Below are 25000 nucleotides of genomic sequence, written 5' to 3' on the forward strand. Positions count from 1 at the left end.
CACATAAAAATCATTGCTTTTCTTAAACACAGTGCCTTCAGCTTCTGCTCAGATGAGGTAAACAGATTCGATTAGTAAAGTGCACGCCGATGTATTTGCTGGAAAATGCAATGTTTTAAAGCATCCCAGAAGTGCTTTATTTGTACATGCAACTTTCTCTACGACTGTATTTTCATAACGATGCATGACCAAAGAGAAGCAGCACACGTTTCCAGTGTTTTCCTCTGCAAGGTTTCCTAAAGTGAGCATGTAGTGCTCGGCTAATCACATCATCTTCTGAAGAGCCACGTACATGATAAACATTGTCCGCGTTATTAGATTTGCACACAAAAAACGTCAAACCCGAACAATTCAGGCCTCCATTACTAATTAAACGTCCACGAGCGCTGGTTCTCATGCACCATCATTTAATCGTTTCAGATGCCAATGATAAAACGCCTTAATACACTTACGCTCATTAATGTAAATCATATTCCACTATAGATGTCCAATAATTAAAAAGAATATTTCTCTGTTTTAGAAAGGTATCCTCATTAGACGGAGACTCTTTCAGAGCGGATCGCTCCACAGAACGATCGATTTCTCTTTATTCCCCACGCATGAAAATATTGTTAATGTTGACGTTGAACGTTCATCAATCTAGATTATCGTGCTCTTTAATATCTGGCCGGTTCCTGTGATCGTTCTTTATGCATCTGATTGGATTATGAGCGTTCGTGGCTGACGTGATTGGATGTGACTGCGCCGAGTCTTACAAAAGAGACACAAGGACATAAACTCTAACCAACTTCTGCTTCTGATCTGCTTCTGAAGACGCACACATCACGTCATTTTCATCGTGAGATCGCCTTCGTGCCACGGTCATTATGATTCACAAACAGGATTCTTATGTGAATGAAAGGAAGTAGATTGAATGGAAAGTGTAATGTGGAAATTAAATTAACAAGTTAAAGAGACTATAAACTATTCTTTTAGATTATAACTATAACTGTTACTAGAAAAGCAATGTTCATTGATTAAAAAATTAAGAGTGTTTACTTGGATCTGCTTTACTTTTAGAAAACATTTTTTTTAAAGATTTGAAAAGACTTTACAAACAAAGTGGTGTATATACTGTGTGAAAATGAATATAATTTAATTTAACATAAAACCTTAAAAAATATGTAAATAAATCCAGTAAATAAAACAAAAATCAGAAAATATTTACTGGATTTATTTACATATTTATTTTAATTTTTTTTTTTTTTTACTGGATTTATTTACATATTCAATGACATCAGATTGCAACAAACAAGTAATCAACTCAAGACTTAATAAATAAATTTGTAAATGAAGTAGCCTAAAGGATTAATAACTTTTTTAAATATGTAAGTAACAGTAAATATGTAAATGAAGTAAAATATTAAATAATTGTATTATTTTTATTACTTTATTATTTTAATATTTTAATAATAAACTTTATTATTTTAATTAGGTTTATTTCTTATTAAATTAACACACAACTAAAAAAATAAGTAAACAAATCCAATAAATAAATAATGAGGCGGCAATTAAGAAAATAACGGTATATAAACAAGTACTCAGATAAATAAATGTTAAAGTCTCAGTTAAAGGATGTTTAGACGTTTGCACCGGAAACAAGACACAAATACTGAACAAGATACTCAAAGATACTCAAGATCTAGACTTTCTGACCCAATTTAGGATGTTATAAGGCCTTCATTTGTGGAAGGACTCATTTAAGACTTTGAGAGCCGCCGAAACCCTGTTTCTTTCTCCAAAATACGGCAACAGCTCCATTCCCCGTAACAGTGAAATCAAAGGATGTGTTTTAATCGAGCAGAGATGCTGGAAGCTGAAGCAGCGAGCGTGAAGCCTGAGCTCCGTGGATTCTTTGTCTTTATGTGAAAGCGAGATGAGGTGTTATGTGAAGGTTATGTAAAGTCGTGGGATCCGCTGCATACGGCTTAGTTACAGCTCAGTGCATCAGAGAGAGACGCTTGGAAACATTCTCACATCCATAAACGATGTCACGGCCTGATTTGTGTGATAATAATCACAAGCAAAGGGCTTTTCACAACACAAACGCTGCTTCAGTTTATCAGGGCGATCTGCGTATCGAGACGTCTGATGAAAGAAGATCAGGAGCGCTGTTCAGAGGAACAAACTGAAGCAGAATGAAAGAGGACAGAGAGAGAGAGAGCAAAGGATCTTGGGATTACAGCGGACAAAATACAAGACTGACAGAAACACACACAAAAAACTGAACTTCCTGCAACTTCAGCACAACTTCCTGTTCAATACTGCGAGAAGAGTTGAGCTCTATTCCTGAACAAATCTGTATTTTGTGTGTGTGTGTGTGTGTAGAAATATAGGCCTATAGCACAAAGATATAAATGAAATTATGCATTAGGTTTAATGACGATGTTCATGTACAGAAATTGAAAAGATTACATGTAAAATAACATTTGCATATTCACTCTGTGTTGCACCTTGATTTTCCACAGCCATTTGAAATGAGAGGCAACCATTGCATTTTAATCATGAATTAATAATAAAAAAAAAAACTTGTGAAAACCGAATAACGTGACTTTAGCTTTGTGAAATGATGCTGCATAAAACATCTGTATAAGACAGAAACAGCAGAAGCTCTGAGGGAGCTGCAGATCCACTCTCTGACAGCAGGTGGCGCTTATGGAGAAGTGATGCAGCGTTTCCTTGGTTACCGCTGTAAACACTGCAGCTCTGGGCGTATTAATACTAATTTAATATGCAGTATGAAAAGAAAACGCCATTTCTGAAAACACCCAGTTCTTCTGAGAAAAACATTCACATAAAATTCAATTTGGATTTTCTTCCTTTTATTTTGTGCATCGTGAACAGTGATCTCTCTCACACACACACACACGCACACACACACACACACGTGCCGTCTCCCTTCACACATGATGAGCGTCTGGTGGCTCATCCTCACACACGCCGGTCACACTCTCACAGGAATCAAGGTCTGACCGCTGTGGAAAAATGACCACTTTTATGTTTGCTTTATGGCTCATTTTTCAAAGCCACTGCAAAAAATCCATGAAAGGTCAGTGAATGCGTGCGCGGAGCTCAGCCTGTGTCTCGTCTGAAGGCCTTCAGCAGCGCTTTACTCCAGCGATGATGTTATTTCAGAGCAAATGTTGAAGATGATTCATGGCTTGCTTGTGCTTCATGCAGTCTTACCGCAGATCTTACAGGAAAACTGCATACTGACTAAAGCATGCAGTAAATATTCATGCGGGATGCTAGATTTTTAATAACCGCTAGTTCTAGTATAGTTTATTTTTATTTAGATTTTATCTTTATATTATTTGTAATTTATTAGATGTAGTTGTTCTAGTAAATACATTTAAACAATGCAACGAGATGGTGACAACTAACTGAAATTAAATACACTTTGTTAACATTTAGAAATATATATTTTTTACTTTAATTTTAGAATTTTTTTGTAATTTTGTGTTTTTATAATTTTTATGACAAACTAAAAAAATATGTACATTGTGTATAGTTTTAATACGTGTGTATAGTTTTAATTAATTTTAAATGTATTAGTAGTTGCATTAGTTCGTAAATTTAAACTATACAAAAATGAGATGCTGGGAACATTAAATATTTATTTTTTATATATAATAATAATAATAATAATAATATTTATTATTATTATTATTTATTTTATTTTATTTTATTTTATTTTTTCACAATGTTAGGTAAAGTTTTAGTTATTATTTTTGCTTTTTTTTAAAACAACTTTTATAAACAAAAATACCTTTATTTAAAATAAACATGCAAAATAAACATGCAAAATAAACATGCAAATTTAATCAAATATTGGTATTTAAAAATATAGTTTAAATTTTTTTTTATAAAATTGTAATTAATATGTTGTTATAATTATTTATAATGTTATTTCAGTTAAAGTATTTTTTCAGTTTTTCCATAACCCTGTGTAGAGGATGTTGTGGTTTACCCTCGAGGTCTCGTCCTGGTTCTGTTCTGTTCGGTCCAAACCCGGGTCAGAGACCTTCGCTGTCAGAGCGCCCAATAAAATCTGCCTTTATGGCTGGGTTATTGTCTTTCTGTCTGCAATTACGCCGATTACTCATTTCCTCGTCCGGCCCGCCGCGCACTTAACAGAGTGCATTTTACTAATGGAAAATTAAGTGACAGTCCGCTTTATAAATATGTAAAATACACTTTTAATTATTTGGAGTGAATCTGGCAGGTAATCGATAACGCTGGACGTGACAAACATACGCTTGACACTGGCCATTGTAAAGCATTGCTTAAAAGATAAGAGTTTCCTGTCAGCGCCGTCTGGCTCCAATTAATATTTGGAGTCTGTCACTGCGTGGGACAAATGGATTAATTGTGGGGCGCTAATATAATAGCTTCTTCATGAAGAGCTCAGGAGGAGACCGGCTTGAACTCTGACGTTAAATATTCATTAGAGCTTGTGTTTGGATTTATTATTACGATATCTGTGATTACAGTGCCTTGTTTATGGTTTATTCTGAGGTGGAGAAGTACAGCAAACACTGATCATAACTTTTATAATGCTCAATAGAATTAAATTATGCCACATTTTCAAATTCTGCACCGAGATCTCTGTTATAAATGCGCTAAGTGTAACCATGCTGTTGTAGTAGAAATAGTTTAATGGCAGATGAAACGTGGCTCTTCTGAATCGAGTCGTTTGGGGAATGAATGTGTTTTGTATCGATCGTCTGCTGTTTCATACAGTTGTTGTGTGGAATGGGCGTCTCCGTCTCCGTTTGAGGTGAAACCGCACATAAACTAAAGCAAACAGAAATAAACAGGAGCCTTTCCGGGAAACTGACCTTCATCGCGCCTCTCCTCGACGGGCCGCTCGGGTCGCGCCGGGAATGTTCTCATCAATTAAATGTGAACGCTGGGGTGAGCGGGACCTTCTGTTTGTGCTTTTGACAAATCAGCAAATGTTTAATCTCAAGATGAGCCGCGCGGCGCTCATAAATAATGCAGGAGGGGTTCTGTGCCCACAGTCCTTCAGTGCCAGTCCACCGCCGTCATCTTCATCAGCAGCATCTTCCTCATTCACACACACAAAACAACACAACTTTTTTTAGGACCAGTGTTCCCTCTTTATGAGCAGATGAACACTGCTGTTCTTTTTTATTTTTCTATTAATCTGTCAATCCTGACAAATAAAATGCATCATATTATTCTGATTTCTGAAGATCATGTGACACTGAAGACTGGAGGAATGATGCTGAAAATACAGCTGTGCATCACAGAAATAAATTACACTTTAACACAGATTCACACAGAAAACAGCTGTTTTAAATAGTAAAAATATTTTACAATTTTTACTGCATTTTTATGGAGCATCGATGAGCAGAAGAGACTCAGCGTTTCTCTTTTAGGTCCTAATAAATTCACCAGCCAACTGGCACATAATTCGGTTTCGTTTACTCGCCAAACTAGTTTTTACCGTCACTCTGTTCTTGGCGAGTGTTGATTTTGGACTCGGATCTTGCATATGTGTGAAGATCAGTGAAGCAGAGAGAACCTGAGAGCGTCAGATGGCCATTCAGTCCGTCTCCAACCATTTCTATTGTGCTCTTTTCTTGCTTCCTAACTGTATTCTCTGAGCATTTGTATTTGCTGATGCCTGAGCGTCTCTCTCTGTCTTTAGACACTATTGAGAGCTTTAGCCCACAGTTTTGGGCCGCTGCATTGAGCCCTGAGCGGACAGGAAGCAGGTTTCGCTCTTTTTAGGCCAACTTGAGGACTAGAGGTGCAAAAGCCGCTCAGGAAAGCAGTTAGTGAACTGTGAACCGCATCAAATCCCCGGCGCCTTACGCCCGCAGGCTCCGTTTGTTTGGGCCGTCGACAGACACAGAAACTGTCTGATTGTTCAGTAAAAATGAAGAATATAATCCTATTGAAGTAAATCTTTGGTCATGCTAAACTCTGACTGTGCTGCTTTGAGCAGCTCAGATCGAGCGCTTTGACAGAATCGGCTCTGGCTATAATTTACATGTTATATTTGAGCGCCGTGAACTCCTTACATAAGAAAAGAGGCCTTTCCTTCATATTCATAAGAGCAAGTTTGTGCTCTTTTGTGGTGTTGGGTTTTACATAAACGCATGAAGTTATGAAACACGACTGACGTTACTTGATATCCTGCGAACCGTATCTGCATCTGACTACAATGATGCATTGACCCAGTATTAAAAGTGCTCGTTTCAGGTTTTAGATGTATTTACTACTTTACTAAGCGGTGGTCAACCGATTTATATGACTTCAGAATATTAACATTTTAAAAATGCATACATCATTTCAGAAATTAAATCAAAATAGATTTAATATGATGTATTTAGATGTATTTTAGTGCTTTACCAAGCAGTGGTCGGCGAATATGTTTTTTTCAATGTCGATATCTTTCAGATATAAAGCTGATATACATGATATTAAAATAATTAATAAATAATTTGTTAAAACACATGGATAAATATTTTTTCACCAGTCGTGTAAACCTGATATATAGTCAATATATATGAAAAAAAAAATGGTAAAGACACATGCATAACAAATGTTGAAAATATATTTCAGAATGGATTTAATTGCATGCATTTAGATGTGTTTTTGATATTATACAAAGTAGTGGTTAACCGATATAGATATTCTTTCAATTAAAATGATTAAATATGGTCGACCGATATGGATTTTATAATGACCGATATTTTGGCACCTGATGGACCCTACATATATAATATCTCAATATTTAATTAAAAAATTGTAAAAACACGCAAAAAGTTGCTGAAATGAAATATATTTCAAAATAGATTAATTGGAGGTATTTAGAGTTTTTTTAGATTACTAAATATCGGTCGGCTAATATGGATTTTTTTGATGACTCATATCTTGGCAGCTGATAGCCGATATGAAGCCGATATATATGGTATCATGGTGTTTAATTTAAACACAGTAAAAACACATGCATAACAATTTCTGAAATAAAATATATAGTTCAAAATAATGCTTCCTAATATGTCAGCCAAACCGATAATAAAAAATACAGCTATACCGATAATAAAAATGCAGGTATATGTGTTTTCCTGTGGCTCAGTGGTAGAGCATTGCATTAACAGCGAAAAAGGTTTTGGGTTTGATTCCCAGGGAACATACATACTGGTAAAAAATATATAAAATATATGTAAAATTAGTCTGAATGCACTGTAAGTCACTTTGGATAAAAGTGTCTGCTAAAGGCATAAATGTAAATGTAAATATCGGCCAACCCCAGTTTTTACAAAACAGGTGAAGAATTGGCCCAGATGCACATCTTCAGACCAGAAAAGCCACACCTTTGAGTTTCCATGTTGAGTAATTTCTCTCTCTTTGTCTTTCAGGCACTGGGATGTTGCTACTTCATCCACGAATCCTTGAAAAACATCCAGCAGTTTGATTTCAAAGGTACGTGTGTCCCTTTAATATGGCGTGTCATCAATCCCATCAGATCCAGCGCGGTCAAGGTTGTTTCAGAAGCCATAAAACATGCTAAAATGGAGTTACCGATAGGAAACAGTAATGCTTATTAATATTAGGATTTAATTCATGAGATTTCAGCCTGTGGTAATAGTGCACTCAAGCTATTGGAGAGTTAGCGTGACCTCATCAGCGGTAGGGGTCAGAGGTCGCATGTCCCGACGGTCACACTAATTAAAGCCACTCCCATTACAGCGGTGTGAGCATTAGCCCCCGCCGGACCCTTCAGCCCCGCTCAAACCCAGAGCTCTTAAAGACCACCATATCTCTCTCATGATGGCCGTAATCACACTCTCCATCAAACTCACAAAACCTGAATTAATCATATTTCACCACAAGACACAAAAATAAGAGCATGTTTCAAGAAAAAGAACAGTGATAAAGAAGTGTTTTCCCGTCTGACATCATTTTTTACAGTGACGTGCATTTCGACAAAAAAGAAAGTGTTTAAACATGTTAGTAATTGCTTAATTTATGCTGTAATTATTTGAACTGATATAAAGGTAAAAAATAATTATCATAGTAAAAATTACTATGTATTAATCACACAAAAGAAAGTTGAAATAAAGCATCCAAGATGAATTATAGCCATGAGATTTTATGTAGTTAAAAATAAAAATAAAATGTAATGTGTATATTTTTATTACCTTTAATTTTTTTTTATAAGTTGAATGCATTCAAGTACTTTTTTCTTTTTAGTTTTATATTTATTTAAAATATGCTGAAATAAACTTAATTAAAAGTATAATTTTTATACATAAAAAAGACTTTTCCACCAATGTCATGAGAATTACACCAAAACACAAAAGTAAATTTAAGTGAAGCATCCTGATAAATTATAGCCAGGAGATTTTATGTAGTTAAAAATAAAAAATAAAATAAAGCATAAATAAATACAAACAAACAAATAATAATGCATATACCTTTAATTGTGTTTAAAATTATTTTTAATTATAATTACTTTATTTTTGTTAATTATTATTATTTATAATTTGAATGCATTTAAATTTTATATTTGTTTAAATTATGTTGATGTAAATGAGTTTTATACTTAAAGACTAGATATTTGTCATTGATATTATACATATAAATGCATCATTCATTCATTCAGTGTTATTAGACACAAACTTTGCATGTGAGCAGTAGGTGGCGCAGTTGCCCTGATCTCTCATGCTCTAATCAGAGTCTCTGCACATGTTTGCATGTTAATCAGTTCTGTTTTATTCCTCCTGGTTTCCCTTCACACAGCCAAGAAGTTCAGGAAGGTGGTTGGGAAGGAGGTGTGTTCGGACGCTCTTCCGAGCGCAGCCTCGCTGGAGAAAGAGAAGTTTCCTCAGGACTATTTCCCTGAGGTGTGTCTGCTCTTTCATACATCATCGTGAGAGTGTTGTGAACGATAAGATCAGAGAGGTCTGCTTCAGTCACATTTCCTCAGATTTCAGGTTCATATTAAGAGGAAAGTGTCTCCTGATGTCCAGATGAGCGCTTGACTGATCAGTCTTGAATCATAATTATGGTGAATAAATCTCTGCTTAATTTGGTTCACAGTGAAGTTCATTACAAAAGTATATACAAAATATACAAAAAGGTACAAAGACCTCTTACATGACAAAAAATTAAGTCAAACTTGATTTCTCATATCATGTCCCTTTTAAGAGAATAATAATGACTATAAACGTGTTCCCCTTAATTATTAGTTTTATTTAATAACATACAGCTCTTTAAACTTCTACAATCATAACACGGACTTGTGGTTAATAAAGTTTTTGGCACTCACGGTTTCTCTTTTAGAATTTTAGTCTTTGAATTTAATTTCAGCAGTTTTTACTGTAATTTAAACATATTTTATATATATATATATATATATATATATATATATATATATATATATATATATATATATATATATATATATATATGCTTTTTATTGGCGTTTAAGATGTTTCAAACATGCAAATTAATGGAGTATTGGAGTAATTCGTTGTAATGCACGGAAATTTCATACATTTCTCTATTTTCTGTTTTATTTTTCTCGTTTTGAGTCTATTTTCATTTGTATTTTATTTTTTTTGTAGAGTCTGCCATCCAATAATTGCAATTAGTTCTGTGATTTGTTTAGATTTTTGTTTGAATTTTATGGATAAATGTTTTTATTCAGCTCATTTGAGTGCTCATTATTAATTATAAATGTGATTAATGAATTAGAATAAACCTTGTTTCTGGTTTACATTTTCAACTAAATTAAAACTTTAATTTGTGTCGAAATACGTAATATAGTGTCTAAAAATTGTCTTACTAATATATATTTAAATGTATTTATTTACATTTATTAGAGCCCTACCAATATGTTTTTTATTTTTTGGGACCGATATTAGGGATTAAAAATAATAAAGCCGGTATCGATATATCGGCCGATATTCTTTGTGTATATTATAGAACATTACCTTTCCCATTGGCGTGTTCAAACATTTGACTGGTACTATGTATAGGATACAGTATATACATAAACAGAAAATATACACACAAACACAGTTTTTGCAATGATCCCTCAAATGTGGTGATGAATACTTATAACGACGTGACAGAGATATGTAACGCAGCAGGCACTTAACAACATAACAATAAACTTCATCATCAAAAATGAGTCTGGCATCAGTGCACTGAACAGTAAAGTTGAAGTTTATTCAACTTGAATTCAATTCAGTTCCATTCAACTTTTTATTCTGTTGAATTTTATTTTTAGAACATTTATTCACGGATTTGCACAACTGTTTTCACACACCGATGAAACTTACTAGAAGTGTGGAGTGTGACAAAATATAACTTTATAAATAAACACAAAATGAATGTCTCATCCAGGTCACCAATAGCAAACAATGGAGTGTGCTCTGCTGGACAAACTAAGTAATTACACCATTCCAAGCATTTTAATTTTGTTCTGTAAAAGTCTTTTCATATTGGCTGCATTTTTGCAGATACCGATATATCGGCGACACACTCATATCAGCCGATAATATCAGCAAAACGACATATCGGTCAGGCTCTAATATTTATACATATTGTAATTAAGCACAATATTATTATTAATTTTTTCCATGCAGTAAATATGACTGAAGTGGGCTTTGGTTTGTTTGTGTGTAGGTTGATGTTAGTGGATTTAAGGGTTGAGCGTGTGATTTACTGCAGGCAGTGTTTCATATCTGCGTTCTTTAGGGCTGATATGTTAATAAAGCGCTCGTGTCTGCTGGATCCGCGTCTCCCATCCGTCTCCCACGCTCCGGCAAACAGCGGCCCGTAAATACATGCAAAAACAGCGCGCTGGCCTTTCACGCTCCGCTACGATCTCCAGCGCTTTCACAAATAACATGCTTCCTCCTGATGAGAAAACAATGACGTTTACAGAAGCGGCGCACCTTCAGAGCAGAGAGAAAACAGAAGGAGAAAAGTTTGCGATGCATTGATTTACGCGCTCATGAATCTCCGGAGAGCAGCGCTCCACATAATGTTGGGCCGTTTAAAGCAGCAGATTTGTGTAGTCTATCAAGGGCTTTCTCAGTAGTGAGAAATTGCTTGTTATCGTAGATCACAGATACGGCTCCAACCTCTTATGAAAGATGAATTAATTTCACTAATGCTTTAATGCAGGTTTCTCGTGAGGCGGGCAGGCTGGCGATAACCTCGGCTTCATCCCGTGATTTATGCCGTCTTTTAGTAGATGAAACCTGCCCGGATTCGCCATCCATCTGCCTCGCTTAAGAATCCTATTACGCAGCGCTGTTTGGACGCTTTGGGCGGCTGCTCGCGTGTTTTAGCGATCTGTTATCACACGGTCAAACCCCTGCAGTGATGTTTGATCTGAATCAGAATTCACTCATCACTTCTGTCAATCTGTGAGTTTCTACACTATTGACCAAACAGCTTGTAGTTTTTTTTATCAGGGTTTCTGTGCGTCTTAAAAGGTCTTAATTTACCATTCCACAGATTAAAGCCCAAAACGCTCAGAAAAAAAGCCAAGCAGAAAGTCTTAAATTCATAAGGTTGAGTTGAAACTTTCAATCAAGATGCATTTAGTTGAGATTCAACACAAAACAAGGAATATCTTCAGCTGGTGGACGTGTCACTACAATAAAACATGATAAATAGTCAAGCGCAAATATCTGAACATCCTTAAATCAAGAGAATGAAAATTAAAATAAAATATCCACTTCAAATACGGACAGAAACATGACGTAACATGAGTCACTTCAATAAAAAAAAATATTAAATTGGACAAAATAAAATAAGATTGTGAAATATATATTTTTTTATTTTACTTTAGTAATATAATTTCATTGTATAAATTATTTTAATTTAATGTTTTGATTTATTTTATCTTATCAAATTTAATCTAATGTTATTGTAATAGTATATCAAGATGCAGTAATTGAAGATTGAAAATTAAAATAAGATAAAATATTACATTTAAATATGGACATATGAACTATCTGCAGGTGATGGACTAATCACTGCAATAAATTAGGATTAAATTGGATGAAATAAAATTGTAAAAGACGTTGCAAAAAGGTTGCATGAACTGCAAAAAAAAATACTTCCTCTTTTTTTTACATTTGCACTGGAAAAAAGTTGGAAGTACAGTAAAAGCTATTTCCATATTCTAGTACTTGAGAGCAGAGATATTCCAGACATTAAAAAAAGGGGAGGTGGGGGGGGGGGGGTAAATTAAGATTTATTGGAAGTTTTTTTTTTTTCTATTTTCTTTCTTTGAATAGTTGCAAACAGCAGACATTTATATCTGGAGCACATATCGACGTATTGTGTTCCTCACTTTGTCTCGACCTGCTCTTAAAAGCGGTCTGTTTTTCCCGAGCTGCTTCATCAATAAAGCGTCAGTCTGTCAAACGTCTCGATGACATCACCTGCATTCCGCGCTTGATTGACAGCCGCGGTTTCCCCAGCAGCCAATCAGAACGAGGCAGCTGTGACTGATGTGTGTTTATACCCTTGACTCCACAGAAGCGGCTCTTCACGGGGTCTGTGTAATGAGCGCGTGACCCGTCTTCCCTTTAGGACCCCTCTGTGAGTTATGGCTTTAAGTGCTGCTCCAGCCAGCGGCACAGTATTAATTGAAACGCTGAATCGGAGAGAAGCGGCTGAACAACATGTGCTGCTTGTGAAAGGTTGAGTTGATGTTGTTGAGTTTAATCCAGTCGTTCCATTATTTGAGGCTTGATTGTGTTTGATTTCTGAGCAGAGACAGAAAATACCTGCTCAACTCAACATTTACACCTGTTAGGAGTCGATGGAGTTAAAGAGTGCTCAGATCTCTTTTGCACTTTTTAAAGGTTTTTAATTTAATTTTAATTATTTTTTATTGTATCGTATTTTATTTTAAATTTAATCTTATTTTACTGGTTTATTTAATTTAATCTTATTTTACTGGTTTATTTTATTTAATCTTATTTTATAGGGTTATTTTGTCAAACCTCATTTTAAAATAGCATGATTTAATTAATTTTGTTTTAACTAATTTAATCTTGTTTTATTATAATGTTGTAAAATTTTAATTTTTATTATTTTATTATAATATAATTTTTTTTACTAACATTATTTGATCTTGTTTTATTTTAATATATTATTCTATATTGAGTAATTTATTTTGTTTTTATTATAATATAATATTATTTTACTTTTTGACTAATCTTGTTTTGTTGATGCAATATTATCTATATTTTTTTGAATATAATATAATTTATTTAATAATAATAATGTTTTTTATTTTAAATAATTGAACTTTATTTTATTAGAATATTATATAATATTTATTTTATTTATACTATTTTACCCTTATCTTATTTTCTAATTGTAATAATAAAAACTCCAAAATCATCGGGAAGAAGGAGGCAGGAACCGGCGCACAATCAAAATGAAACTTTAATAATCACAAATAAACACAAAACAGCACACCAGCCCCTCACTGACGACTGGTGCGCATAAATAAAAAGCAAAACATAAAATAATGGCCCAGGCCTCGTCCTTCACTATCGTCGCTCCAGTTTTATATCCTTCCATCTCCTCTGTGGGACTCAAGACCAGCGGTGGGGCGCAGGTGTCGCAGATTTCCCAATCACTCTACCGGCCTCGCTCGTTCCCACATCTCTCGGCCCCGCCCCACTCGTCACACTAATATTATTATGATTTTTTTTTGTTTTGATCTAATTCTTTGTCTTGTTTTATTATAATCGTTTGGGTGTTTGAGTCTGGAGCGGAGGCGGGTGGGTGTTGGAGCCCGGAGCGGAGGCGGGTGGGTGTTTGAGTCTGGAGCGGAGGCGGGTGGGTGTTTGAGTCTGGAGCGGAGGCGGGTGGGTGTTGGAGCCCGGGGCGGAGGCAGTTGGGTGTTGGAGTCTGGAGCCGAGGCGGGTGGGTGTTTGACCCCGGAGCTGAGGCAGGTGGTTGTTTGAGTCTGGTGGGTGTTGGACCCCGGAGCGAAGGCGGGTGGGTGTTGGACCCCGGAGCAGAGGCGGGTGGGTGTTGGACCCCGGAGTAGAGGCGGTTGGGTGTTGGACCCCGGAGTAGAGGCGGTTGGGTGTTGGACCCCGCCGCTGAGGCAGGTGGTTGTTTGAGTCTGGAGCGGAGGCGGGTGGGTGTTGGAGCCCGGAGCGGAGGCGGGTGGGTGTTTGAGTCTGGAGCGGAGGCGGGTGGGTGTTTGAGTCTGGAGCGGAGGCGGGTGGGTGTTGGACCCCGGAGTAGAGGCGGTTGGGTGTTTGAGTCTGGAGCTGAGGTGGGTGGGTGTTGAACCCCGGGGGTGGAGGCAGTTGGGTGTTTGAGTCTGGAGCCGAGGCGGGTGGGTGTTTGACCCCGGAGCTGAGGCAGGTGGTTGTTTGAGCCCGGAGCGGAGGCGGGTGGGTGTTGGACCCCGGAGCGGAGGCGGTTGGGTGTTGGACCCCGGAGTAGAGGCGGTTGGGTGTTGGAGTCTGGAGCTGAGGTGGGTGGGTGTTGGACCCGGAGCGGAGGCGGGTGGGTGTTGGACCCCGGAGTAGAGGCAGGTGGTTGTTTGAGCCCGGAGCGGAGGCGGGTGGGTGTTGGACCCCGGAGCGGAGGCAGGTGGTTGTTTGAGCCCGGAGCGGAGGCGGGTGGGTGTTGGACCCCGGAGCGGAGGCGGTTGGGTGTTGGACCCCGGAGTAGAGGCGGTTGGGTGTTGGAGTCTGGAGCGGAGGCGGGTGGGTGTTTAAGTCTGGAGCGGAGGCGGGTGGGTGTTGGACCCCGGAGCGGAGGCAGGTGGGTGTTTGACCCTGGAGCGGAGGCGGGTGGGTGTTGGACCCCGGAGTAGAGGCGGTTGGGTGTTGGAGTCTGGAGCTGAGGTTGGGTGGGTGTTGGACCCCGGAGTAGAGGCGGTTGGGTGTTGGAGTCTGGAGCGGAGGCGGGTGGGTGTTGGAGCCCGGAGGGGAGGCGGGTGGGTGTTGGACCCCGAAGCGGAGGCGGTTGGGTGTAGGAGCCCGAAGCGGAGGCGGTTGGGTGTTGGAGCCCGGAGCGGAGGCGGGTGGGTGGGTGTTTGAGTCCGGAGCGGAGGCGGGTGGGAGTTTGAGTCCGGAGCGGAGGCGGGTGGGTGTTTGAGTCTGGAGCGGAGGCGGGTGGGTGTTTGAGTCTGGAGCGGAGGCGGGTGGGTGTTTGAGTCTGGAGCGGAGGCGGGTGGGTGTTTGAGTCTGGAGCGGAGGCGGGTGGGTGTTTTAGTCTGGAGCGGAGGCGGGTGGGTGTTTGAGCCTGTAGCGGAGGCGGGTGGGTGTTTGAGTCAGGAGCGGAGGCGGGTGGGAGTTTGAGTCCGGAGCGGAGGCGGGTGGGTGTTTGAGCCTGTAGCGGAGGCGGGTGGGTGTTTGAGTCCGGAGCGGAGGCGTGTGGGTGTTTGAGCCTGTAGCAGAGGCGGGTGGGTGTTTGAGTCCGGAGCGGAGGCGGGTGGGTGTTTGAGTCTGGAGCGGAGGCGGGTGGGTGTTTGAGCCTGTAGCGGAGGCGGGTGGGTGTTTGAGTCCGGAGCGGAGGCGGGTGGGTGTTTGAGTCCGGAGCGGAGGCGGGTGGGTGTTTGAGTCCGGAGCGGAGGCGGGTGGGTGTTTGAACCTGTAGCGGAGGCGGGTGGGTGTTTTAGTCTGGAGCGGAGGCGGGTGGGTGTTTGAGTCTGGAGCGGAGGCGGGTGGGTGTTTGAGTCCGGAGCGGAGGCGGGTGGGTGTTTGAGTCCGGAGCGGAGGCGGGTGGGTGTTTGAGTCTGGAGCGGAGGCGGGTGGGTGTTTGAACCTGTAGCGGAGGCGGGTGGGTGTTTTAGTCTGGAGCGGAGGCGGGTGGGTTAGGGCTGGGCGATATGGAGCAAAAAATATATCTCGATATATTTTGCTATATCTCGATATACGATATATATCTCGATATCTTTACAGGAAAAATAACCCCCAAAAAACTACTGCAAAAACAAATATGGCAAATATTACATGTTAAGGGGCCTATGAAACATTTTATTTTTTTCTTCACCATATGTTTTATTGTTACCTAATTCTGTGTGCATAAATGCATAAAAACAACTTAATTAGTTAAAAACAATTCTTAAAATAGCCTTATGTGAAATGTTTTTTTCCCTTCAGAAATTATGTGTATTTACATTTTACTGATTATCAAATGAAGGCATAAAACATTCATTTAATTTATCTTTTAATTATTTAAAGGGGATTTACTATTAAAAATAAAACATGGGAGAAATGTTGTGTGATTATTCCTTATAAAATTATGTTCGTTTCATTTTAATAGTAGTAGTAGTGGGCTATCTACATTCTGCTGTACAATAGTAATAGATTTCTGTCAAATACTTTTATTTTGACGGGTTTACCTTTACAGTTCTGTGTATGTGATACCACAGTCTATGATGTGATATGAGCTAGTCTTACTCAAATCAAACGGTCAGATGCTCATGAAGTGACTCTCAGTGCAGTTCTGGAGATGTTCCTCATGTGTTCACGTCTTTATTTAGAGAGAGGAAAGACAATGTGAAAAAAATTGTCTTTAGTTGTCTTTTGTCTTTTGTCGATAGCACAGGGAAGGCAAACAAGCAAAGTGGCGGAAATCAGAATATAAACAATATATCGATATATACGATATGTCAAAATCCATATCGTGTTTAGCGTTATGCGAGCTTCCGTGTTTAATGAATGAAGACGCGCTTCTGCTCCATTCGTTGACACAGACACGCAGAACATGCAGGATTCATATTTAAATAGACTTTTCCGGGTTAATATTTGCAGATATTAGTCCATTTCGCGATTTGATGTAAGTGCATGACCGACTTTTGATTAATTCATTTAAAATTTGACCAATTCCGTGACATTCCGCGTTAAACTGTAAATTCCATTTTTATGACTGGATTCCGCGATTCCGTCCGCGTTTCATTGGGCCCTACAGTAGACATCTGCCTGCCGTTCGCCCTACGCCTTAAAACTGAAGTATCTCCATATAATGGAGCCAGTTGTCTTTTTTTTTTTTTGACTAGTTCTCTACACGCGAGGTGAGGGGGGACAAAAGCAAGGAGGCGGGGGGCGAGCACAGCACAGGGAAGGCAAACAAGCAAAGTGGCGGAAATCAGAATATAAACAATATATCGATATATACGATATGTCAAAATCCATATCGTGTTTAAAAAATATCTCGATATATTTTAAATATCGAGATATCGCCCACCCCTAGGGTGGGTGTTTGAGTCTGGAGCGGAGGCGGGTGGGTGTTTGAGCCTGTAGCGGAGGCGGGTGGGTGTTTGAGTCTGGAGCGGAGGCGGGTGGGTGTTTGAACCTGTAGCGGAGGCGGGTGGGTGTTTTAGTCTGGAGCGGAGGCGGGTGGGTGTTTGAGCTTGTAGCGGAGGCGGGTGGGTGTTTGAGTCCGGAGCGGAGGCGGGTGGGTGTTTGAGTCCGGAGCGGAGGCGGGTGGGTGTTTGAGTCCGGAGCGGAGGCGGGTGGGTGTTTGAGTCCGGAGCGGAGGCGGGTGGGTGTTTGAGTCCGGAGCGGAGGCGGGTGGGTGTTTGAGTCCGGAGCGGAGGCGGGTGGGTGTTTGAGTCCGGAGCGGAGGCGGGTGGGTGTTTGAGTCCGGAGCGGAGGCGGGTGGGTGTTTGAGTCTGGAGCGGAGGCGGGTGGGAGTTTGAGTCCGGAGCGGAGGCGGGTGGGTGTTTGAGCCTGTAGCGGAGGCGGGTGGGTGTTTGAGTCCGGAGCGGAGGCGGGTGGGTGTTTGAGTCCGGAGCGGAGGCGGGTGGGTGTTTGAGTCCGGAGCGGAGGCGGGTGGGTGTTTGAGCCTGTAGCGGAGGCGGGTGGGTGTTTGAGTCTGGAGCGGAGGCGGGTGGGTGTTTGAGCCTGTAGCGGAGGCGGGTGGGTGTTTGAGTCCGGAGCGGAGGCGGGTGGGTGTTTGAGTCTGGAGCGGAGGCGGGTGGGAGTTTGAGTCCGGAGCGGAGGCGGGTGGGTGTTTGAGCCTGTAGCGGAGGCGGGTGGGTGTTTGAGTCCGGAGCGGAGGCGGGTGGGTGTTTGAGCCTGTAGCGGAGGCGGGTGGGTGTTTGAGTCTGGAGCGGAGGCGGGTGGGTGTTGGAGTCTGTTCGATTATGGCAAAAATCTTAATCACGATTATTTTGGTCAATATTGTAATCACGATTATTTAACACGATCATGAGGGGACCATATGACAAAACTTTTTATGAGTGATTTATTTAAAGATGATACATATTTAAGTGAAAGTGAAAGTGACGTGACACAGCCAAGTATGGTGACCCATACTCAGAATTTGTAGTATGTGCTCTGCATTTAACCCAATAATCAAATATTTTGATAAAATAAAATATAGCCCAGTCACAACATTACTGTTACACACGTATTTTCATTCTCAACTCTTTACATTCATTACATGACCGACGAATGTTTACATGAATAATCACCAAGTGCAGCATTTTGACACATTTTTACACGAATAGTTCACTTTTGTTATTTCATTTTATTTTGCCAAACTTAATTGTATTTTATTGCAGTGACCTGTCCAATGGCTGCAGATATTCAGATTTTTCTCTCCATATTTAACAGAATATTTTATTTTATTTTATCATTGCAAACGTAAAAAGCGCTATACAAATAAACTTGAATTAAATTGTATCATACTATTTAATTTTTTTATGTTTTTTTATCTAGTTTAATCTAATGTTGTTATTCTAATAAAAAAGTATTCTTTTATTTTATTATTATGTTTCATTTTGTTTTTAATTTCATTATATAATGTATCTAAAGTATAATCAGCGGTCATTGCAGCTCAGTATGGTCAAACAGATGAAATCGTGCAGTAAGATCACATTAATTTGAATGCGTTAGAGCTTTTATTTTAATTATCGATCGAGAGAGATCTTCTGTGTGTACTGTATATATCTGTATCTGTATCGTGGACTGTAGTTAGTTTATGCGCTGTAAGATCTGGAGAAGAATCATGCGCTCGACTTCGCTGTAGCCACAGATTAATTCAAGTATGCAAATGTAATTGAATTTGATCCAGTTAATCTTGTCCTAATGCTGGCTGAAAGATGTGAGGAGCAATCAAATCGCTCTCAGGCCTTTCATTTGCATCAGAGAGTTTTTAAATAACATTAGTCAATTTGTAATTATGTGACCTGGTCGGTAATTAGTTTATTCATCGCTGCAGTTAACTCCCCATTAGAGAGAGAGAGAGAGAGAGAGAGAGAGAGTATAGGTTATGTGCATCAGTAAGCAGGACACATCACTTATAACGGTGAGTCATGTGATCAGACAGGAACTGCAGAATACTGCCGTCTCTCAATCAGACTCAGACAAACCTCATTTTCTTCATCTTTGTGCATCTTTTTATTTCTATTAATTATTATTATTATTTTATTTCTGTGTATATTTTATTGGGGTCAAGAGTTGAAGAAGCAGTAGCACAGAGTTGGGGTCTAATGATTGATGGATGAGTTCTGACGGTGGATGCAGTGGCTGAAGGGATGTGATTGGGTTGAATGTGTCTCTGTGCTGATGGTTTTTCTCCTCCTGCAGTCTAAATGGTCCAGAAAAGGCTTCATCCGAACCCGATGGGCGCTGGCTGACTGGTGAGTGAGTTCATCTCTGTCCTAAACCAGATCAGTCCCTTCTCACAGAGACCCTTCACACGGTCCTCACTCTTACTGACTGAGCTTCAGACTCATATACATCAGTGTCACAACTCATATTTATTTATATACTAAGTGTGTATGAAGCAGACATGGTGAGAACATCCAGAAAAAGGATCATCTTTATATATTTTATACAAAAAAAAAAAAAAAAAAATATATATATATATATATATATATATATATATATATATATATATATATATATATATATACTTTTTTATTAAATGAAATATAATACTATGAAATATGACATATTTTTACAATAAAATTAAGATCAATATAAACAATATAAAAACAAAATAAAACACTAAATATATGAACGTAACATAAATGGTCAAAAGAATGAAAACGTATAACACTTACTAAAATATTCAAAATAATGTAGATAGCAATCAGAAATAAAACACTATAATCATTTTTAATAAATTACTTAAATTATATATATTTGTTATTATATAATATTTGTTTTAATAAAATAAAATAAAAAATTTAAATATTTTCAAATAATCTAAATAAAATTAAAAATACCTTTTATGAAGTAAAATAAAGTCATTAAAAAGTCAAAATTTACATTAACATTTAGTCATTTTCCAGATGCTTTTATCAAAAATAAATAAAAAGACCGCTGTAAAACCTTGTTGCTCCTCCAGTGCCTGAGATGCAGGTGAAGCCATGAATCCTTTCCTCTGTTCTCCGGCGCTCGGTTCGAGGAGAAGTCACTCAGATAAGAGTCTGTGCTTCTGAGCTAGAGCCGCAGGATTAGATTAGAGCTAATCTCGTTAGCAGAGCGCTCACAGATGACAGATGACATGATCAGAGCGAGATCGAGAGCGGCTAATGCAATAGAAGCACGGCACGAGAACAAGAGTCTGACACCAGATGAAGGGAGGAATAACAGACCAGACCTGATCACGGAGACGTTCCTCAGCACTTCTGATCGGAGCACATCACTTCTGGCCTTTATTCATGTGTAGACCTGAGAAACCCACAGCTTCATGATGAGGCTGTATGAAGCTGTTCACTTGCATCTGATTCTGTGTAAACACTTGATGAAACTCAGCAGGGTTTCCCAGACGAGGGAAACAGACGAAGACGAAGAGTTAATCAGTAATTAAATTAATAGAAAGAAAAAAAGTTAAAATAAAATTATTTTTTTAAAAATGATATTTTTACTAAATTAAAATATGTAACTTATATAAATCTAACTAATTTGTATAATTATATTAATTATAAATAATAAATAATGTTTTTTTATTAATAGAAATAAAAACTAAAATAACAAATAACATTTTAAAATTAAATCAAAATAAAACAAAGTATAATTTATTTAAAAAAATTAATAAAATAAATATAAATATATGTTCATATTATAGAAGTTATAAATAAAACAGCAAAATAAAATACAAATATAAATTTTTAAGTTAATTAAAAGCAATTAAAATAAATTACTGAAGACTATTGGAAAGACTGAAAATATTGAAATGAACTAATTTAAAATAAGTAATTTAAAGTTAAGTTAAATCAAACAAAATAAAATTAATTAAAATGAAAAAAATAATATACTAAAATATGAAAAACCATTAAAAATAGAACTTTCTAAATGTGTTTTTAATTTAAATAAATAATAATAATTAATGAATCACTGGGGAATCACTGAAATAAGCTTGAATTATTTTTCACTCCATTGTTTTTACCTGTGCACACTTACAGAGTAAAATGCAGGTTAACCCATGAAATGTGAGTTATTGTGTAATTAGTCACTTGTGGCTTCATAGAAAGTGTTAAGTGTTTTAAGGTGTTTCCTTCACCTGGCACACTTCACAGGTGCTTGATTTTGTATCTGTTTCACATTCACGCATTGACTGGGAATCGAACCCATAGCATTGAGACACACAGCTGATAATATAAATGTGTTTCCTCTCTCAGTGCCTTTGACCTGGTGAACATCCACCTGTTTCACGACGCATCTAACCTGGTGGCATGGGAGAAGAGTCCGTCCGTGTACTCTGGGACGAGGCAGAAAGCGCTGGGCTTCGTGCTGGACAGGTGAGAGTCTGCTGAACACAATCATATCAAGAGATCAGATCATATTCTTTCACTCGTGTCCAGTGAGAGGCCAGAGCGGTGTATCACCCCGTTATCTACAGATTAAAAACACCTTTCTTGTTGCTTACATTGAGGATTTCCACAGATCTCCAGCTCTTTATTTATATTCATCTCAAAAACACTTCATCACAGCACTTGTTTTCCTCTGATTAAATCATCTTCTCCAACGGAAATAATATTGTAAAAATCAAATAACTTGTAGAAAAAAAAAATTGTTATTTGTTCACTTGTATGTTATGACCATTAACTGACATCACATTATTGAATATAATAATACATCTCAAAGGGTACTAAAAGAAAATATTATTTAATTGATTTAATTTGCATTTCTTTTAATTCAATCATAAAAGATCTTAATAAAAATTATTTAAAATAAAACCCATAAAAACACTAAAAAGATGAAACATTGTTTCACAACAGTTATTATTAATTTATTGAAATGTTAACTTAAAAGGTACTTTTAGACATTTAATATTAATTTCTTTTAATTAAATAAAAACTGTAAATATATATAACAAAACAAAAAACATAAAAATAAGCTCTACTAAATATGACCAAATAACTAATCATGTGAATGTTGATCTTGTGAATATGAAATAAATTTACATTTATTTTAATTAAATCCTAAAAGATTAAAGCAGTATTTAAATAGAAATCATCAAAATAAAACATTTAATAAAAAGTTAAAATATTTTTTGTTCACCTGTTTGTCATGTGACCATTAACCGACAACAGAGAATTGTTACATCATTATTTAATTATTGAAATCTTTACTTAAAAACTCGATATACATTTATAAATATTTTAACTCATTAATATTCATTTTTATTTAATTGAAACCATAAAATTAAAATAAGCATTACTGAAAATAATCAAATAACTGTGATCATATGAATGTTTTGTTACATTTTTTAACATGTGTCCCTGCAGCACAGAAGCAGTCATCAGTGTCACAGGGATATTTGTAGAAGTAGACAATTCTACAATTCTACATTTCTCTTTTATGACAAAACGTATTTTTTGATTAGTAATATGCATCGATAAGAACCTCATTTGAACAACTTTAAATATGATTTTCCAGATTTCTAGATTCCAGATTTTCAAATAGTTGTATCTCAAACCAGACATCAATAGAGATATGATTTATTAATGAAGTATGAATCACAATTTCAAAAAATTGCCTTTAATGACTGGTTTCGTGATCCAGGGTCACATATGAACACAAAATCTCAGTGGGACTTTAAGTGCGTTTTATTTCAGCACAAAGGGGTTCGGCTGAAAGACACTTTAGGAATCTCTGAAATACTCTATAATTCTATAACTCTATAATAAGAGTGGAGCGCTGAGGCGGAAGCGTGTTTCCACGCGTCTGAATGGAGTACAGATCCGTCCGAGCGGCGCACAACACCTTCCCCCAAAGCAGTGAATAAAGTCAGGCTCTTTTCAGAGGCGCTACTAACCTTTTGGCAGCCACCAGTAAAGTCTATTCTCCTGTTGTGATGGAGGAGGACAATGTGGCTGAACAGCCTTTAGAAAGCAGCACTACCTCCAACAGTGCCATCATTCAGCGCTGGTTGGGAACCGACTTTAGGCCTTTGTCCGCGCCTCCCCCTGCACTCAGACCTCTTCCAGTTTGACTTTTCCTCACACATTCACCTCGTTTTTAACCCTCATAATGCATTCAGAATCTCTATGCTATTTTCGCATCCCAGGTCTGATTGGACCTGAAAAATCAGAAGCAGTCATAACTTTATATATAACTCCACTAAAACAGTGTTGTATCTGATCGGCAATTTCAGTGAATCTGAAACAATTAAGTTTTGAATTTTTCAAAGTTATTACTGCATTTACACTTTGAAAAATTGAGAACTTCTTTCAAATGTCAAATTACAAATGAACTGCACTAAACACACACACACACATATATATATTTTAATATTTTAATCTGAATTTATCGATGCTTTTGAATTTATAAACCATGACTGCCTTAATATTTTTCAATTAAAACCAAGTTGTTTCTGATCAGCAGCTTATCATTAATGAGAGAATGTGAAAACAAATGAGTTTAGAATGTTTTCCTCTTTCTTACGCATTAAAAAATGTAGAAATTCTTTGAAATTTCAGATTACACTTGAACTACACCAGAAAACTATGATGCAAAATATATATATATATATATATATATATATATATATATATATATTTTTTTTTTTTTTTTTTATTATTATTTTTTTTATTCATGTTGATGAGAGATTTTATTTGAGAATATCATTGTATGAAATTTATAAGACCATATAATCAGAGAATTATCAGTATTTACTCCATTGGAATTCCTTTGAATTTAATTCCCCCTGATTTTCTTACAAAACTTGATTTTCAAACAGAATTATTTTTGCTTGTGTAAACTAAGTTTTAGATGAAAGAATGCTGCAGTGGTTTATCAATAGATGTACGTATTCATGTTCACCAACAAAATTCAGTCCAAAAGTTGGTGATATATATAGGGAAAAGACTAAATATATGTTACAAAAGTTTTTGAAACTAATTTAACCTCATAGATAATAATAATTGTAAAAAAAATTGACGCCAATGTTGCTCCATACATACCCGGGTCAAAAATGACCCGAACGCAAAACTAGTTACATCTCTTTAAAAGTAGTGGTAAAAAATCTGAAAAAAATAAATGATGTGTGTCTTGAGGGTCTCAAAGCGTCTGCCAAGATTCGTTCTCTTACTAAACACTATGCATGGTTTAGAACCGTTATTTATCAAGACGACCTGAATGCAAGGTTAAACTCGGTATAAAGCTCAGTAACAGACGAGTGCTGTTTGTCTCTCAAAGCCTCCTGGGAAGGATCCTGACTTCTGAAGCGTCTTCGTTCTGTGTGGTCGGTGTTTGATATGCACGGGCTGTAAATCGCGATGTTTCGCTGTTGCGTCGCAGGCAAACGGACGTGCGTTTCTGAGCAGATTGGTTTGGTTTTGACGCATTCGATCAGTTCCTCAGTCTTTTGTGTGCACAGATATGTTCTTCCTTTCAGAAGATGTGCTCAGGTTCAGGCCGCAGAGGTTTTACATCACAACTGTGAAATCTGGCCTAAAAGAGCCCCATTGTGCCCCGCTTTTATTTTCACACAAATATAGTCCATTGTC

General features: G+C 37.6%; 1 protein-coding gene across 1 annotated transcript in view; it reads left to right on the forward strand.

Moving 5' to 3' along the window:
• Positions 1-25000, forward strand: part of LOC127969953 (inositol polyphosphate-5-phosphatase A) — a 144027-nt gene that overhangs the window by 56818 nt on the left and 62209 nt on the right. Inside the window, exons 5-8 of the mRNA XM_052572126.1 lie at positions 7437-7500; positions 8821-8924; positions 19626-19678; positions 21668-21787. Of these exons, the coding sequence (XP_052428086.1) occupies positions 7437-7500; positions 8821-8924; positions 19626-19678; positions 21668-21787 (341 nt within the window). The remainder of the gene's footprint in view (positions 1-7436; positions 7501-8820; positions 8925-19625; positions 19679-21667; positions 21788-25000) is intronic.

The sequence above is a fragment of the Carassius gibelio genome, chromosome B13 (assembly GCF_023724105.1).
Source record: "Carassius gibelio isolate Cgi1373 ecotype wild population from Czech Republic chromosome B13, carGib1.2-hapl.c, whole genome shotgun sequence".
In the NCBI taxonomy this organism is placed as follows: domain Eukaryota; kingdom Metazoa; phylum Chordata; class Actinopteri; order Cypriniformes; family Cyprinidae; genus Carassius; species Carassius gibelio.